Source organism: Eucyclogobius newberryi, unplaced genomic scaffold, assembly GCF_026437365.1.
Source record: "Eucyclogobius newberryi isolate DKJ021-1_F unplaced genomic scaffold, fEucNew1.0.hap1 SCAF_4, whole genome shotgun sequence".
Classification (NCBI taxonomy): Eukaryota; Metazoa; Chordata; class Actinopteri; order Gobiiformes; family Gobiidae; genus Eucyclogobius; species Eucyclogobius newberryi.
In genome coordinates this window covers 28,773,338-28,791,463 of record NW_027316056.1, presented here as the reverse complement: position 1 = coordinate 28,791,463, position 18,126 = coordinate 28,773,338, and the positions used below count along the sequence as shown (strand labels likewise).

Below are 18,126 nucleotides of genomic sequence, written 5' to 3'. Positions count from 1 at the left end.
AGCCCAACAAATGATCTATATTTACCACAGCATTTAAATGGTGTTAAGATGTGTTTAAAATTAGTATTACATAGAATAAAAATGTTCCCCTCATCATCTGGGGACAAAAACAGGCCTTTCATGATCCGAAACACTGAAGTATTTTCATGAACCTTTAACAGTTCCTGGTAAAACCTGCTGAGCAACGTTCCAGTTCTTCTCCCAGCAAGTCGTAATGTGCTTTGTTGGAAACCCCTATTGCGTAAAAGTAAGACAGAAACGTACACTGTAGATATACCATGTATACACCAGTTTGAGCTCTCTAAACATGATAAAATAAATATTAACTATTACTAAAAGACCAATTATGCACCCATAAGTACCCGTGAGTTTTTACTCTGCATTAATTACGTAAGGTTATAAGTCTTTAAGGTCATGTGTTTGCGTGTGTAGGTGCCACTAAACATTAGTGGCACCTACATTAGTATTGGGCTCTTTATCATCATGTTCTGAGGTGAACTCTTACTGCTTTATGATTCAATATCAAGCATCAACTGGAAACAGAAAATGAAACAAACTTGATCTTCCATAAAACAAGAGTGTAATCTTTCTTCCTCATAACTGAACCTTGATCCATATCAACTCAGAACCGAACAGACTAAAAGGAACCTTTGTGCTGATAAAAACACAAATATCGGCACTAAATTGTAGTGATTTATCAACAAACACATTAAAAACCACAATTCCATTTTATTTTATTGCAAAAAAAGATTTTTTAATAACCTCTGTTACTCTTAGTAGTAGCAACAAATATATGCAAGACATTTCAAAATTATACAGGCAAGTATACACGGAAGAGTATATTCTGCATTATCAAATAGAAGGGACTGTAAACTTAGTATAATGATGAACATGTGTTAGTCTTTTCTCAAAATGCTGCTGGCTGTTTCAGAGTTGTATGTTCATGGCTTTATCTGAATGTGTTCCAGTGGCAGCTGAAGTTGAGTGGGATATCTCAGGCGTCGCAGATCATCCTCTAGCTGCAAGAAAAGGATCATTTACTTGCAAAAGCTTTGGGTTGAGACATGAGATGTGATTGAGCAATAAAACCTGCTGAGCAACTCTGAAGGAAAAGTGCACAAACCTGAGCCAGATCTTCTCTTAGCTTATTGTACTTCGTCACATTGAATTGTGCCTTGGAAGCCCCTTTGTAGAAGTATCGCAGAAACTGTCTGTCCTTGGCTTCTGCATAAAGATAATCCTGAACACAAATGATAGAATAGAAAACATTAAATATGTGACAGACTTACTGATGATTACATTTCACAGCTAAGAAAGGATTCCAGTGGACTCAAACATACTGTATACCTAAAACAATATCTCTCTGGTAATGTATGCATACATTGGCATTTTTTGCAATAAAGGTCTGAGGAGTGCACGGAGACTTGCCTGCTTGGTGAGGACGTAGTACGAAAAAGCCCCCATACTGGTGGCATAAGTGATGAAATATGTGACAGGCTCCATCACATCCCAGGAATAGACCCACCAGGTGAGCCAGGCCAGAGCCCCGCCCTGGACCGACAGCAGGGCCATCCCGGTCCATAAAGCCTTGGAGCTGTGGAACTCTGCTTTATGGGACAGCTCGGCCTTCATCTGAAAATAACAAACACGTTTTTTAATCTTTAGAAAGACAGTCCTGAATTCATGACATTATGATTATAGCGTATACAGTCGTGATGTGCGGGTGTGTGTGAGTGTGAGTGTGAGTGTGAGTGTGAGTGTGAGTGTGTGAGTGTGTGAGTGTGTGAGTGTGTGAGTGTGTGAGTGTGTGAGTGAGTGAGTGAGTGAGTGAGTGAGTGAGTGAGTGAGTGAGTGAGTGAGTGAGTGAGTGAGTGAGTGAGTGAGTGAGTGAGTGAGTGAGTGAGTGAGTGAGTGAGTGAGTGAGTGAGTGAGTGAGAGAGAGAGAGAGAGAGAGAGAGAGAGAGAGAGAGAGAGAGAGAGAGAGAGAGATGGGGTGTGGGGCTGAGGCGGGTCAGAGAAGGCCAACATTGCGGGACCCACAGTTTGGGAATAAACCCGACCTGCGCATCACTAACATACAGTATTTAAACGTTACCTTCTCCAGAGGGGCAAGCTCTTGTTTGAGTGAATCCATTTTCTCCAGCAACTCTCGTTCTTTCAGTTGGTGGTATTCCGGAAGGTTCAGGGCCGTGTGAAGCAAGTGCACCATATCTTTCATGTCCTCCATCTCCACGGCATGTTCACTGGAAACAGACACTGCAGACGGGACGCAAAGTACACATGAAGTACACACCAAGTACACATGAAGTACACATGAAGTACACATGAAGTACACATGAAGTACACATGAAGTACACATGAAGTACACATCAAGTACACATCAAGTACACATCAAGTACACATCAAGTACACATCAAGTACACATGACGCTGCATCAGAACGTGTACCTTTCTCCGGAGAATGGACATCATGCACAATGTTATTGAGGACCAGCTTGAAGTCCGTGTCGAGCAAACTTTCTATGAGTGTGCTGTTTGCAACGCGCTCTCCATCTGCCGACAAATGCAAAAATACAACTTAATATGTACAATGCGAAATAGAAGTAATCATAAGCAGTGATATCATCCGTGGTGGTGAATGCCAAGTAAACCATTTCATCTGCAGCCCATAAAAATAAGAATACGTTTCCAGAGTTGTGGTCTATGCGTCATAAACACTTTTCCATCCAAGTGTTAGACAGGAATAAATTAAGCAAGCTGCTGATGTACCTTTTGCAAATACTGTTCTTTCAAAAGTCTCATAAAGAAGACACACATTGTGGGTTTGTGTTCTACCGTATTTTCCGCACTATAAGGCGCACTGGATTATACGGCTCATACGGATTATTATGGGGGAAGTACCCTTGGACAGCACAGAGGCGGCGACTCCGGGGTCCTCCTTCTGCAGATCACCGACCAGGTCGCCCACATTCATCAACATCGGGCGCAAGAAGAACACGCACTTCTCGTTCCTGGACGGCAGCGGCACCTCCAGAACCAGACGGTCATATTTGTATTTCAGGGAGACGGCTGAAATACAGAGAAAGCGGCACTCGTAACCCTGAAATAATGTGTGTGAATAAAGAAAATGTGGATGTGGCATTTTCTTCAACACTTTTCAATACTTGATGGATGAATGAACTGACTGTATTTTTATCCATCATCTTTTTTGTTTTTATGGCAGTTTGGAAACACGCAAAAGGCTTATACACTGCAATAACAACTGTGAAATTCCTGCGAACCATCTTTCAACAACTTTCCAATGCACATTTTATAAACAGCTGCATGTACGTATGTGAACCTCCTCGACTTACAGAATTCACAAAACAATGCGAGTCACGGTTCAAAGGTTAAAGGTATTACTTTTCATTTGGAGGTTCTAATCCATCACCTTGTCTGTCTACATAGAGATACTATTCTAAAGAATGTAAGAATGCATGGTTTTCGTCGTGATAACATATTGCGGAGCATTCCAGGTAAAGCAATCCCCAATGGAGTCAAGCAGATGGCAGACCCCTTTACAATTGTAATGTGAGGACATATAAGTATACGATGTAGTAACAACATATTACCACTTGAGGGAGAGGCTGCACTGCAGAAGAAAGCCTGGCGCTGTCCCCGGAAAATCCCTCTGTGGTGAACCTGAGAAGACAAGAAATATGAGCAAAAGAAACATAAACAGTTGAACAGAGATGTGTCCCTCCCTTGGTAAACTGTGAACCGGCACTTGTGCAAACACTTGAACAAGATCCTGAAGTGTGGAGTTTGGGCTGTGCCAAGTGCTCTTTCTAATGAATATGTATTTATCCCATTAATGCTGGTCTTTGAATCAATCTTGTTGTAATCAGTGAGCAAAGAGCGGAGATCACACAAATGATGCTGATGCTGATCAGCACCGAGCTGTCCATCATTTTAGTGTTTGATCAAATGGCTGTGTGCCACAGAATAGATGAAATCACAGGCACATTGAATTACTGCAGTCAGCGGGTACACTCAGCTCTGCTTGAGACAAAAAATCAAATTTTACATTAACTGAATAAATTAAAATTTTTAGCTTATGTCATTTTGTCTTCTGGTGTTAGTCTGAGAAACCCAGAGTTTCAAAATAAAATAAAAAGCATATTACTTGCACTTCAATGCAACTCCTAACTCTAAACCCTGCAATCATATCCAACTATTTAATTATAGATACAAATATAATACTGTCTGCAACATTCCAATCCACTTTATTTCTACAGCACATTTCCAAAGTGCTGCACACAGTGAAATAAGTCAACACAGCAAACAAAATAGAATATAATTTTACAATTGTAAAATAGAATAAAAGTATAATAATAAATACCCAAAATAAGATAAAAATCTAATCGAAAACAAAAAAATCTAAATAAAAGACAAAAGAGAAGCACACAAGTGGGTCTTAAGACGGGGGCGTTTGGACGTGAAGGAGACAGTGCGTTCCAGAGTTTGGGGAAGACCACAGGATAGACCCCGCCCCCTGGTTTTAAGTCAAATTGAATAAAAATCTTTCCACTTTGTAACAACTGCACATCAATCCACTGCTCACGGAAACTGTCCCATCCGCGGCGTGTCATAATATATTGCTGTATCAATATTTTGAGTAAAGCCGTATCGGGTGGTACAAAATACAAGTGTGATGCATTGTTTAGATATACTTCAAGTACAGGTTCCTGACCTTCCTGACCTTCCTGGTGCAGCATTATCAGCATGATGCTGGCACAGCACATGTGATGCTAAAGCTGCATCAATAACTCCGATAACGCCAGGATTTGACGAATGATTGAGAAGGACGTGATGCCTATAAGTGAGTTGAAAAATCAGAGTTTCTATTAGGCCAGGAATAGATCTTAAGATGAATGCAAAAAGTATGAACAAAATTGATTGTGTTTTCTTTCTTTGTTTAAAAAAAAAAAAAAGATTTTCTGGCCCGTAGGCTTTATTAGACAGGAGAGGACAGTTTGAAGTGGGGGATGAGAGATGGGAGGACATGCAGTAAATAGTCAGGACTCAAACTCACAACACTGTGGCCGGCTGCACTTGGAGCCTGGCATATGTGCACTGTGCCTTAACCACTCAACTACAGGGCAGCACAAACAAAAATAAATAAATCTATTTTCATGTTTGGACATTTATGCCTTTATGGTCTTTCAATGGCAGCTTCAAAACTTGGATTTCAGATGCACAGTAAGAAATTGGCCCAAAAAACAGAAGGAGCAGATTTGATGTGCCCTAGGAAACTTCAAATTTGTCTAAAACCTGAAGTTGTTGTTAAGTGTAACATCAGATTGTGACAATTTACATATTACATAAATTATTTAAATTTCAACCCCTTAATTGCAAGTTGGAAAACTTTGATTTCGCAAGTACTGTAAAAATGGGTCCAAAAAACTGAAGCCAGGGTAAATGGTAGATTTTCCAATATTTCCTAGGAAAGTTTAAGTTTGTAGAATATTTGAAGTTAAAAACAAAATGCCAGCCAGGCAGATGACAAATATAGACATGATCAATCCTGCAAATACTGTCTGAAACAGAAAAGGCCTTAATGAATGACAGAGTCAAGTCTAGTCGTCTTGGAGAACAAAAAATGTTACCTTCAATAAAACGAAGAAAGAATAAACATGTATTTGTGATCATCTATAATGTTTCTACACAAAGCACAATTGCACCTCTATATAAGAGTGACCACATTTATGTGCCACACTGATCGCTTCATCTTTTGTTCTTCATTCAAATTAAATGGCGTGGCTGCTGACTGCCACACATTTAAATGTGTAGTCAACAAGGCAGCGCTTTTACGACGCCATTAAACACACTTTACATCCAAACTGTACCTGAACCACATTATTCTCAGACCAGTGGAGCCAAGCTAATGTTAAAACAGCCTCTTGCACCAGTGCCTTCTTCTATTTGTCCGTTTTGTAAAGTGTGTACGTGTGTGTGAGAATCAGTGAGCAGCAGCTGAAAGACTACAGGCACTTCATTCGCCGTGTGCTGCCATAACCATACCAGGCCCAGCTCTAAATCAACCCGACAGGCCCACTGTGGCAGAGGAAACAGCTCTGATGAATCGTAGTTATTTCCACGGCTACGACCTGAGCCCCTACAGTCCAAGGCACAATATGTATTAATATTCTACAGAGAACAACCCAGTACACTAGCAGTAATATGGCAAGGGGACGCACTGTAAATTGTAACGCACACTAATGGAGACTTAGGATGCAATAATAATAATAATATCAGAACTGAGAACAGAAACGTCTTTGTTCATGATAGAGAACTGAGAAGTAAACTGTTCCCTGCTCTGAACTCTTCATTGTCACTTTTATTGTGAAATAAAAGTGTGGCATGTTAAGCTATGCGAAGGAGCCAGGAACTGAAACAACAAGTCCGGACAAACAGGGAAATGACAGACACACCTAGAAACATGTTATGAGCCATGCATGAGTCATGACTGAAGCCTCAGAGGAGGAGTCACAACTGTCTGGTGCAGGGGGCTCCAACCTCTTTGCCTCCATGAGCTACTTTACGGAGTACTTTATAGCTTATTTTGGCCTTGACGCTGTAATTTCTGTTGTCTGAACCTTTAACTTAATATATACCGTAATACAAACTAATCGCTTTTCCAGACTCGCCCAGGTGGGTCTGGGGGAGTCTGGAAAAGTGATTTCTTGCATCCTGGGGAATTTTAGAGATACTATTTTAGCAGGCCACTGCCCATTCACTTGACTGCATGATATGATTTAATTTCATTTGTAGTTAACCCCGCACCCCGTTACCCCCACAGCCCCTGGTCCTACATCTTCACCTCTTTTCTCTCCTTCCCTGCGAACGTAGAGGCTCCAGGTAACAGGCTGCAAACATTTTTTTTAGGTAAATTTATTATGTGTGTAATTTGCAAGAACGAGTCTGACTTTGCGGCGTGTGTTTCTGTGCGTTGGCGTCAATTTGCGCTTCCATTCATTCCCTCTTTTGCATTTTGATTCGTGAGTATGAGGCCGATTAACATCAAATAAAAGACATTTGTAGCTTGGCACCAGCAGAACAAGGTTGTGTGGCTGTCATTTTCCCCAGTGGTCTTGTTCCGCCTGCGCATGTGTTTTTTCAGAGTGTAAACCTAACCAAGCCCACCGCTCACTGCCTGCGCGCCAAAGATAAAACGGGGAAAATGAGCGGTGACACCACAAAGAAGCACTCGGAGAAGTGACTGCGGGGAAAGAAGAGAGTAAAGTTGGTGCTGGTCTACACGAAGAAAACGTGCTGCTGGGGTAAAAACAGCATCAGTAACCAATACGAAAATCATGGACTACTATCGCTTAGCCACAGACAGAGCTCGGACACTGGTCGAGAATGATGTGAATAAAAGGTCAGATTCCCACTCTTCATAAAAACTGTATGTTTTTTGCTTCTTTGCAGCTCAAGCTCGAGTGCTTCTTCTTCTTTCTCACACTTATTGTGCTTTATCTCCTATATTTTGTAAATATAGTTAGTATATTTTTTCTATTTTACTGTACGATAGGGACACGCGCTGGAATAGTTTTTTAATTCAACTGTTTTTGACTTTTTTCGGCTGGATTTGAGCGTTTTTCGTTGCGTTCGTTGTGTTGTTGTGACGTGAGCTAGCTCCGAGCGAGCCCACCAGCCCCCCCCGCGCCCTCCGGCCGCGCTAAAGTACGGCGTGTCGTCGGTACACGTTTATGTACACGTTTATATGAAAGAGGAACTTCACGAACGATCGGGACACGCACTGGAATCGCTTTAAATTAACTTGTTTTGACTTTATTCGGCTGGATTGAGTGTTTTCGTCGTGTCGTTGCGATGTGTCTTGGCTCTGAGTCCCCCGGCTCCGGCCCCGCCCCCCGGCTCCGGCCCCGCCCCCCGGCTCCGGCCCCGCCCCCCGGCTCCGGCTCCGGCCCCGCCCCCGGCCTGCGCCGTACCGCGTTTACACAAAGGAGGAACTCATGAAACTGCGGAGAACTGTCGTCTTACCCGGAGATCGTCACGTTATCCCGTCGCAATACTGACCTAACCTAATACTGATGTGCAATTCTGTCGTATGTGCAATTGCTGTTGGAATTCATGTGCAATTACTGTGAAATTACTGTGAAATTCATGTGCAATCTATGTGCTGTCGTGACACATATTCATGTGCAATTACTGTCGGGATCACATGAAATGGTATTTATTTATTTGTCTATGGGAGTTTTTATTTATTTATAGGAGATCTTCTACTGAAAGTGTTTTTCAGACTTCCTATAAGTGATCTGTTCTTCTGTATCTACCTCTGTATCTACCTGCGTTGCACCAATGAAATTTCCCCATGTGGGACAATAAAGGAATATCTTATCTTATCTTATAACTAAGCTTAGCTGAGACGCCCAATTGTTGGAAATCCCTTCGCAAGCTTCTCAAAATGGCTTATAGGTTGCTCGCTATCATATAACTGGGGGAAATGATGAAAATCAGCCCCACAAGTCTGCCCCAGGCATTGATAGCATTGAAAAATACATTTAATTGGCAAACAAACCCATAATGGTTGACTTGTACAATGTATGTTTTATTTTACATCGACCATGTGATTGTGCCTAGTTCTCTCATTTTTAAGTTACTAAAGCTTTCCTGCCTTCTAAGCACCAAATGGTGGAATTGATTAATGATAGCTTACGATACAGCTCAGAGAATTTCAAATCAAACATGGAGCCTGTATGAACCACCACCAATAGTAGTTTAGACATTCTATTCTTAGCCATGGGCTGTTTGTCACATCTTGTTCATTTCCCCTCCACCTTTTGAAGCTCCTGCAAGGTAGTTAAGACCCCCTGCCCCAACCTCTTGTGCATAAGTCATTCCAGTTTTATATCAAGGCCCTTTTTACAGAAATGAAGTGGGAAACACTATGGCTGGGGCGTATGGGGGAGGGGGCTTTAACTGGAACATTGCTCAACTCTGACAGGGGTCTGTAATGAGTGACCCACAGCTCCTGATGGTGATGGGCACCTCGGGGCAAAGCAGGGGGAGGAGGACAGTTTGTCACCAGCTTTGACTATCTGTCTTCAGTTCCATCGACCGAACATAAATAACCAACGTATAGCGAGGGGATGAATACTCCGCCAGACGTTAATGTTGAGGCAAAGGCAGTGTTTCGATGATGAGGAACAGATGGAGTCAAATCATTCCACATATATATAGACTGTCCCCCAAAAAGTGTGAAGGGCGATGCATAGACGGTGACACGCACTTGGAATATTGATTAGATACAACAATGAAAAGGAGAAGGTGGTGGTTGTATCTGTTGTAAGGTTATTATTTACTGTTGCAGTGCATCCTATGGTGTGAAATTATAGTCTATCCGTTATCTAAAAGCAGCATGTGGAGTATGTAATATGCTGATTTTAGAGTGATTACATTTAAATCAAAACTTTTAAATGGTCAACGATGGCAAATTGTTCAAGTCAGGAATTGAACTAGGCTATTCAGTGCTCAGTGGTGGTGCAGATATGTCAGGGGTGTCCAAACTGTGGCCCGGGGGCAAAACGCAGCCCTCATACTTCGTGCTAAGTTGGCCTAAACAACAAAAAAGTAGTATTTTTACAAATTCAAGCATGTTCACGTCGGCTCCGTATAAGTTTCAAAATACGGTCAGTGAATATCAGTGAAAACGGTTTGGACACACCTGAGTTACGCTGTGGAGTCGATACCAGCTTTTGACAATTTGCCGAATGTCTGTACCGTCTCCCCATTTCACACTTTAACTGTCCAGTCTAATAACGCCTTCAGGCATTCATTTTATCATAAACAAATACATCTACATTCACACGATTAGTGAGCGAGCAACATTAATCATCATATGCTTCCAATATATAAGCTCTTTCACACACTTTCTCACAACAATACCAATACAACAATACATACTTTGTGCACTTTCTAGCTTCACTGCAGTTTTTTTCTCCAGCCTTTTCCCGTTTAAAACAATGTGGCTGTCTCTGTAGATGTCAGATACGTGTGACTGCCGGGTTCAGACTGCAGTCATTTCAACATCAGAATCTTTTGAGTGAAGGACAGGGTGAAAAGTGAGGGCAGGGCTGATCCAGCTCAGAGCAGTATGAAGTCTAGCTTAAGATAAGATAAGATAAGATATTCCTTTATTGTCCCACATGGGGAAATTTCATTGGTGCAACGCAGGTAGATACAGAGGTAGATACAGAAGAACAGAACAGATCACTTATAGGAAGTCTGAAAAACACTTTCAGTAGAAGATCTCCTATAAATAAATAAAAACTCCCATGGACAAATAAATACATAAATAATAAATAAATAAATACCATTGCATGTGATCACGACAGTAATTGCACATGAATATGTGTCAGACCAGCTCCATCTGGAGCCAAATTCTGCTAAAACAAATCTTCCTGCATTTCCTTTCGACAGATGGTCAGCCCAAACAAAATTACGGTCTGGGCTTGAGCCTTAAAACAAATAGCCAAAGTAGCCTAAAATGTGGAAATCAGATTGGTATGTTTGCCAACCAAAAGTCCGCACGCTTTGATGAGGCCGCTTTTTCAATAAGGACAAAACAATGACTCCACAAACATGATATTGATCTTCATAAAATAAACATAGGAGTGGAAAAAACTGTGAGCAGTAGAGTGTTGCACTGAGCTTCAAAGCTAAGGTCCATGATCTTTACAGTTTTAGCCTTCATGGGTCTCCCAGGTTCACTGAGCAGCTGTACACACAGCAGCACCGCCAGCTTGTGATCCCAAATGCACAAGCAATATTTTGTAAAGTAGTCTTGACTGATTAGCTACGGCCTTACCTTAATGGTTTCCACTTTCTAAAATTAAGTGTTAACAATTTGGAAAACATCAGCGACTAACCAAAATGCAACATTGGACTGACTCTTCAATTTGTTCTGATTTCTTTTTTATATACTAGGCATCATCCGTCAATGGAACTGCTACACAGTTAGTGTTTAACCACATTTGTAAGTAAAGAATAGAGCAGTAATAGCCCCTAAAATGGTTAAAGCCAATGGCTCACTGGGTCTGTGAAAGCAAAGCACAGACAATACACTGATACATAGTTCATCATATTTCAATTACATTTAAATTAATTCAACTTAATTTATAAGCCGGCCTTACAGCTACAATGTTGACGGCAGATTTCGGTTCTTCATTCTTTTACCAATTAAAATTCTTTGCTGTCCCTGTGGAAGCATCCATATCCTTCCCAGTTGGGTATGGCTCCATCCCAACACTGGCATTGGGCCCCGAGGTATTCTTGCAGCGCAGCACATCTGCTGGAAGTGCAGTGAAGGATGACCAAATCAAGCAGACCCACGCCAGTCTTACAAATTGCAGCTTGAAACAAACATTTTTCTAGAACATATATTTTACGGTCAGTTGAACACCTATAAAATATTATAAAGGATAACGACAGTCATAGGTCATAAGGGGTACATGCCAGTATCCCACAGGTTCAGAAATCACCCTCTCGTCTACTTCTCATTACCACCGACACTTATTCTGCACTATTTCTGTCCCATCATATGTCCCTCATGGGCCCTCAGAGTCCCTTTAAATCTGCCCAGCGTCTTTCTTTGTTGATGAACATGAATATGACTAAGCAAGATGACTTCAAATATTTGATAGGACAACAAACCAGCCCCACTACACTTAACAGATGGAGAGGGTGAATCATTATTATTGGTTGACCCATATTTTTAGCAGTCGACCAATTATTATGGGGGGATTTGAAAGGATTTATGTTCAATAGCAAAAAGAGGGGTTTGACTTTTAAGTTTATTCTATCTTTTACACGGTTTACTAGTAGTTTTCAGTATAAATATTTGTAACTGGGTGATCTTGTGGTCAAACAATAGAGATACTCATTAGATTTGAGAGCTTTTGCTAGTTCCACTCGCTCCCTTTAGTTCAATAATCGAAGCACATCTTTAGTCGACTACAGCCCTAAAAGGTTTTCCTTCTAAACTTTGCATTATGTTATGTAAAATATAATGAACTGTTCAAACTGACTTTTTCAATGCGGCAGCCTGGAGTGATGAATACACTTTCTAACTAATTGGCACATTTCTTACTGCCTCACAAATAACATTTTGGTCTGCCGTCAGCACATTCAGCTCTACTTTTGTCCAATCTACACAAACTTGGACTGGCAAAGTAATTCTAGGCTAAACTGATACAAACAGGATGTGGAATGGGGAAATGTGGAGTGGCTCATGTGCTTCACAGCGATAAGGCATGTCTTAGCATTCTACCCCAGTCTGTGGATCTAGAGCATATTGTCACAACGAGCTCCTTCTTTCAGTTATTGACTTTAGCCATGTAATGACTTTATAGATTGTCGTTATGCTGGAGGGAGAGCGTGCGGTCTTGGATATTACCCTTGTGACAGGTACTTAACTTAATAATAGGTCAAGGTTTAGTGCCACAGTATCCATCAATAGTTGTGCGTTATTGAGTGATGCAGTTTACAAGGAGGCGGCAGTTTGGCTTTTGATTTAAGTTCAAAATGCAGTTTAGCTCAAAATGGTGGGAAAAAAATCTGTAAATATGACAAGAACATTATCTTAGACAGAATATTTGCCCTCAGGAAAGACAATTTCATGAGATGGATTTGGTCCCGACAAAAAATGGGAAGATGGATGGACGACTGAGGCAGGGTTGTGCTTGGTCTCTCCTTTTGTTTGCTTTGTATTTGGAATCACTGGCCCAGTACAATGGATGGGATGGACATAAAACGGCCTACTACGCAGAGGATGCTCTATTATTTTTGACCACACCCCTAAAATTCCATACCTAATGTGATGCTTCATGATATTGGTTCAATGTCTGGATACAACTGCATATACAATTTTTTTTTAATTCTTTCTAATTGACCATGTTAAAAACAAAGTTGAGATCATATAACATGTAACAAATATCTAATCTTCCCCATTCCAACAATGGCAGTAACTATACTCTAATGCAAAGACAAGATGATAATCAGCCATCTTATCTGAGCCACCCGGGAGCCATGCATGTCTCTTCATCCCATTACAGGGAGTTATCACTGTTATTAGGTTTTATGTCCTCCGAGTGGTATAAGACAGGCACAGGCCGGAGTGGCACAGTGCTCGGAAATTTAAATATACATGTTTTACAACCGTGTGCTGTAGAAGGGAGACAGCACGGATAATGAATATACAAGGTTGTCCAAAGTATTAATATCCAGATAATAATCAATACTAAACCTAGCAGGGCTGCAAGAATAATTGCAATTGCAAAGGCTGCAATTTTTGAAATACCATAATTTATTCTGCGTAAAAGCTTTAGTAGTGGTAGTATCTGTACAAATACAAATACTGAAATGTGAACTTTGAACAGAATTTCAACTTCTATACAACATAAATTTCTAATTTCATCTCAATCAGTCAGAAAAATTGCAATTGGATATTTTTTTCCAAATCCTGCAGCCCTAAAACCAAGTATCAGAACTAGATATAAGTATCAATACTGAAGGGGGAAAAAACAAACACAAATGACAAAATTTGACTTTTCTTGACTCATTCTAGAGCAATCTATATCAGAACTACTACAAGACCACATAATATATTTTCTGCTAAACTACAATGATATAGTTTATGACTGGCGTTTTACCATTGTGCCATTTTTAGACTTTAATGAGAAGTTTGACAGTGTGTGTTGATCTACACTTGGACCGTAACAGGACTAAATCTTACCAAGTTGAAAGTATGCAGCTGAAGCCCATGGAGATTGACACAATATCATGACACAGACCCCCACACAACAGTTTTAGACTAATGTTAGTGTGTGTTTTATAATAATGTAAGCCCAATACGACAAACTGATGAGGATCGTTTCCATCTCCAGCCTCTTCTGCACCGGGCTGTGGAATCCAGAATGATAAAAACGAGGCAAATAGATGAAGAAAACTTGGCTAATGTGCATGTTTTTTTTTCTTGCAAAATTTTAAGTTTGTTGTCCTGTTTCTATTTATTTTCATCTATCGTGGCCTAAATTTGCCTTCGTAGTTGCATTATGACAGGGGTACCAAAAATCTGTCATTTTAGTATTGCGACAACACTAACACACATTAACCACAACATAAACAAACCAACTGACCAACTCTTGACCTGTACGACGTAGAACCAAACCAGCCAAACTAGAGTTCATCAAAAGCATTTTTTAATAAGTAGCATTTCTTCCTCATTGTAAAAACAGAGCTGTAATGTTTCCCATCACGAACAAGGAACATTTGAGTACAAGTATAAAACATGCAACATTAAACTAAGCATTCCCAAACGCAATAGAAACAGATTTATGGCGGCAATAAAGCGTCAACAAGCTGTTGAGGGCTGAAAGGCGAAGCAAAGCAAGTGCAGCCAAGTGTTCACTTAGAAATGTCAGGCCTCCCGACGGACAGATGTCGGTGCCATTTTGGGGCTGCAATTGCTTCCGGGCCGAACAAATTAAAAACAATCGACTCCACCACAAAATAGTAGATAGCATAGGATTATCAGTGAAGCGGTTAAGAAAGTGACTTCAAAGACTAGTCTGTAAATCTGGGCTACATCGAGCAGACGGTTAGACATCTCGACAAGTGAATGGAGCCTCAGTTTACAGCTGTGTAAAAAAAAGGTTATTTTATATTCAGCGTTGTTCTAACTACATTAAAACATTTGACTTGTGAATAAAGAGCAACTGTCGGCCGGTCACAGCTCGGCAGTCATTTCACCTTTCCTCACGTTGTATTAGAAACCGGTGACAGTGAAAAGCTTTTTAGGGGAATTGAATTTATTATTCACGCTCGTGCGCTTTCTTTGTCGTAGCTTACTTTCTATTATAGTATTCAACTCTCTTATCACAAACACCACAGCTAATGCGTGTAATCCATGTATAAATGCTCATATTTTGTTTCAAATTGAGCCCGACAACGCCAGATGCGTTTCTTTTACACGACGCAAAGTCAATTATTCGACAACAGAGGCAATACCAAAGTAGTTGTGACCCTACAAAGTGATCAAACAACCACTTATGCAGAACGCCAAGTACGCATTCTGTAATAGAGTGAATTCGAGTGGCCACAGCACCTTTATGCATACATTTACAAGCCAATCAATATAAAGCTGTCGAAAAGCACTTATATACACTCAAGTATCTTCAGTCTTATGACTCTATGTTCGTGGTTACTTACTGCTTCATGACACAAAAGGAAAGAACAGACAAAAGAGAAGTGTCAGTGTCATAAAATCTCTCCACTGAACAACAGGTTCAGCCGAGTCTATTCTCCAACAGTTCAGCTCCCACAATAAATGATACGGACTGTACTGTACGACTCACCCAAGTGTAATAGATGACCTTATGTCGTGTCATGCCAGTTAAAGTCAGACAGACATTGGCAGGGCTATATAGTCTTTGTTTGAACATATTAGTGCTAATAAAGGCCCCACACACAACGTGACAGGGTTAGTAGTGAAAAGGAACCGATGCCTAGAAATCACTGCTAGAGACTTTCTTTTCCCCGTACAATTATATTTCTTACGTAGAACAGTGCAGTGTTAAATACAAATATTAGTTTAACATGCATTCATAGGATTTAATTTGCCATCGGCTATTTGGTTTCTCTGGATCAGCCAAGGAGAAAAAAACTGGACTCTCTGATGTCAGCGCTCCTTTATTCTTACGGGGAATTTCCTGATACAGTATCGAGATCGTGGGCTATCCATATCGGAGTAATTTTTGGCATAATTCACCAAATTTCTATGTGACAGCATTTTGTTGCTTTGTTTAGCGAAAGGAAACTTGTTACTGTATTTTATTTTAGGTTTGTGCAGGTTGTGGTTTAACAAAGAAAAATGTTGTTAATGTATTGGGTTCTGTTAAAATAGTGATATATCCTAGAATTATCATGGGCAATATATTGATTATCGCATGCATTACAAAATAGATCATAGTATTGTATTGTGAGCAGTGCATCGTGTATCGCATCCAGCCCTAGTATTATGCTGTATTTCAACAGGTAAAACGGACCTCACAGAAGTAACAGATGCAAACTGAAGACCCCAATGAAAGTGAGATCATTAGACAGTCATTAATCCTTCTAAATGGATAAATGGCTTAAGGATATAATGTAAAATGAGCACAATGTAGTTCCTATTTTTAGTCCCTGTGCTGCTGGAACTAGTCATGAGACATGACAACCTCAGACAGAAAATACACTGAGCTGTTTAGGGGTGTTTCCACCCTCAAAGGGAGCACTTAAACGTGCTCTTAAGAGTCTATAGTGACCTCAGGTGGCTGAGCTTTGACAAAGGAAGATCTATGGATAACTGAGCAATGATTGGACTATAATACACACAAAATACACACAAAATACTAGATTTTATGTCCATATTTCAAATGATAGGTGGACCTAAATCAAATTGTACCCCTGTATTCAAGCAATTTAGTGTTTATAGACTGTATGTCATTAAATAGGCTACTCGGCAACACTACGAGTGAAGCGGTTTTTGATGGCATTTTGTTCATAATTAAACTGTTCCCGTCCCATGAGGTTTACCTCACCTCTGCAATGTCTATCTACAGATCAAGACAATAAGTTACAGGATAAACTCAACCATTAACTATGACACAAGTGTTTCTTTTGAACTGTCATTCCGTGTTCTTCTGACACAAAGTGAATCAGAATCAGGTTTATTGCCATTTGTCAACGAACAAAGCAATGGAAGGAGTACTTTTACGGACTACGACAGAGTCTGAGGACCACGAAAAGTCTGAGGAATAAAGTCTGGCGGTAATGCAACAATTGGATGCCAACCGCCATAAAACAACAACAACAACAACAACAACAACAACAAAGTGAGCTCGTCTTCTCCCCAAATCCAACAATTCCAACGTGCATACTAACACAGCTGACATGCCTGCCCCAAAGTGACCCACACATGCTCCACTTTTTGTGTTACCATTGGCTATTCATAACTAGAATGATTATCCATGGTTACAGCAGCACGGATAATCACAATAATCCCTTTACTATCACCGGTAGTAGGCCTATGTGTCAGGACTCATGGAATAAGGCTTTGTGCAGGCTTTATCTAACTGAAGTCCAAAAGGCAGTGGCAGCCTCTTCTGCAGCATGAGCGCCTGTCAAAACAGCTGAAACCGCAAACCCTGTGCAGGCAAATCCTCAGCAGCAACAGCCAAGACCCAAACGCCAACGGTGCATCTTTTCACAAGGATGACAACAGAAGTCTACAGATACATTCTTCAAGCCTCACATACTATTGCATGGATGACGTGGATTTGCTCAAAGTTTTCAGTTTAAGTAGAAGATGCTCAGTTTGTCCTACAGAGGGCGCATGAACTACAGGCAGATATTGGCGTTGATTGATGCATGATTTACTGCAAGTTTGAGTTTGCTGTTGGTGCAAATTCTCCCTCACAATGTTTTTGTTGCTGTTAATAAAGTAGCCAAACGACACACGGCCCACAGTGGAATCATCATCCATCTTTTCTCCCGTGACAACAACACAACAGGCTGCATCAAACCAAAAAGTTACAAAACTAGACTCCCTTTTGTAGTCAAAGCAGTCGTCTTTAAAAACACGCAGGCTCCTCGCGGTCCCACGCGCCTTCCAAGGGTTACGGACAATTACCTGGTGAAAAAGTGCAACCGGAGAGGCATTTTTGAGAGCGAAGTGCGGAGGATGAAGTAGCAGCGCTCCCGCACGTCCCAGCGTAACTTTACCAACCATCCGCAACGAGGCCATGTTCTGCTGTCTTTCCGCGGGGCTCACACGCGCGTCAGCCGGGGCATTACTTCAGTGCGACCGAGGAACGAGCTCCGGGACCGAGGAACGAGCTCCGGGAGCGCCGTGTTTCAGGCACGGTGCAGGCGGAAGAGGGGAGGCGGTGGCGGTGGCGGTGGCGGTGGCGGCGGCGGTGGTGGTTGTGGATGCTCGGAGGGAGGGAAGGAAGGGCTCCGGGGCACCGCGGTGAAGTTAGTTTCACGTTGGACGTTGGATATTCGCCTCCGCAACTAGAGCGGGAGC

At 41.2% G+C, this 18,126-nt stretch overlaps 1 protein-coding gene across 1 annotated transcript; it reads right to left on the bottom strand.

Annotated features, from left to right (window-relative positions):
• Positions 1-717: 717 nt before the first annotated feature.
• LOC140377923 (calcium uniporter regulatory subunit MCUb, mitochondrial-like) lies at positions 718-17,911 on the bottom strand. Its single transcript, XM_072463539.1, has 8 exons — positions 17,731-17,911; positions 3,611-3,680; positions 2,901-3,068; positions 2,448-2,552; positions 2,096-2,256; positions 1,429-1,632; positions 1,124-1,240; positions 718-1,019 (listed from the first exon to the last, which is right to left on the bottom strand). The coding sequence occupies exons 1-8, from the start codon at positions 17,842-17,844 to the stop codon at positions 942-944; spliced, it is 1,017 nt and encodes a 338-aa protein (XP_072319640.1). The 5' UTR covers positions 17,845-17,911; the 3' UTR covers positions 718-941.
• Positions 17,912-18,126: the final 215 nt, after the last annotated feature.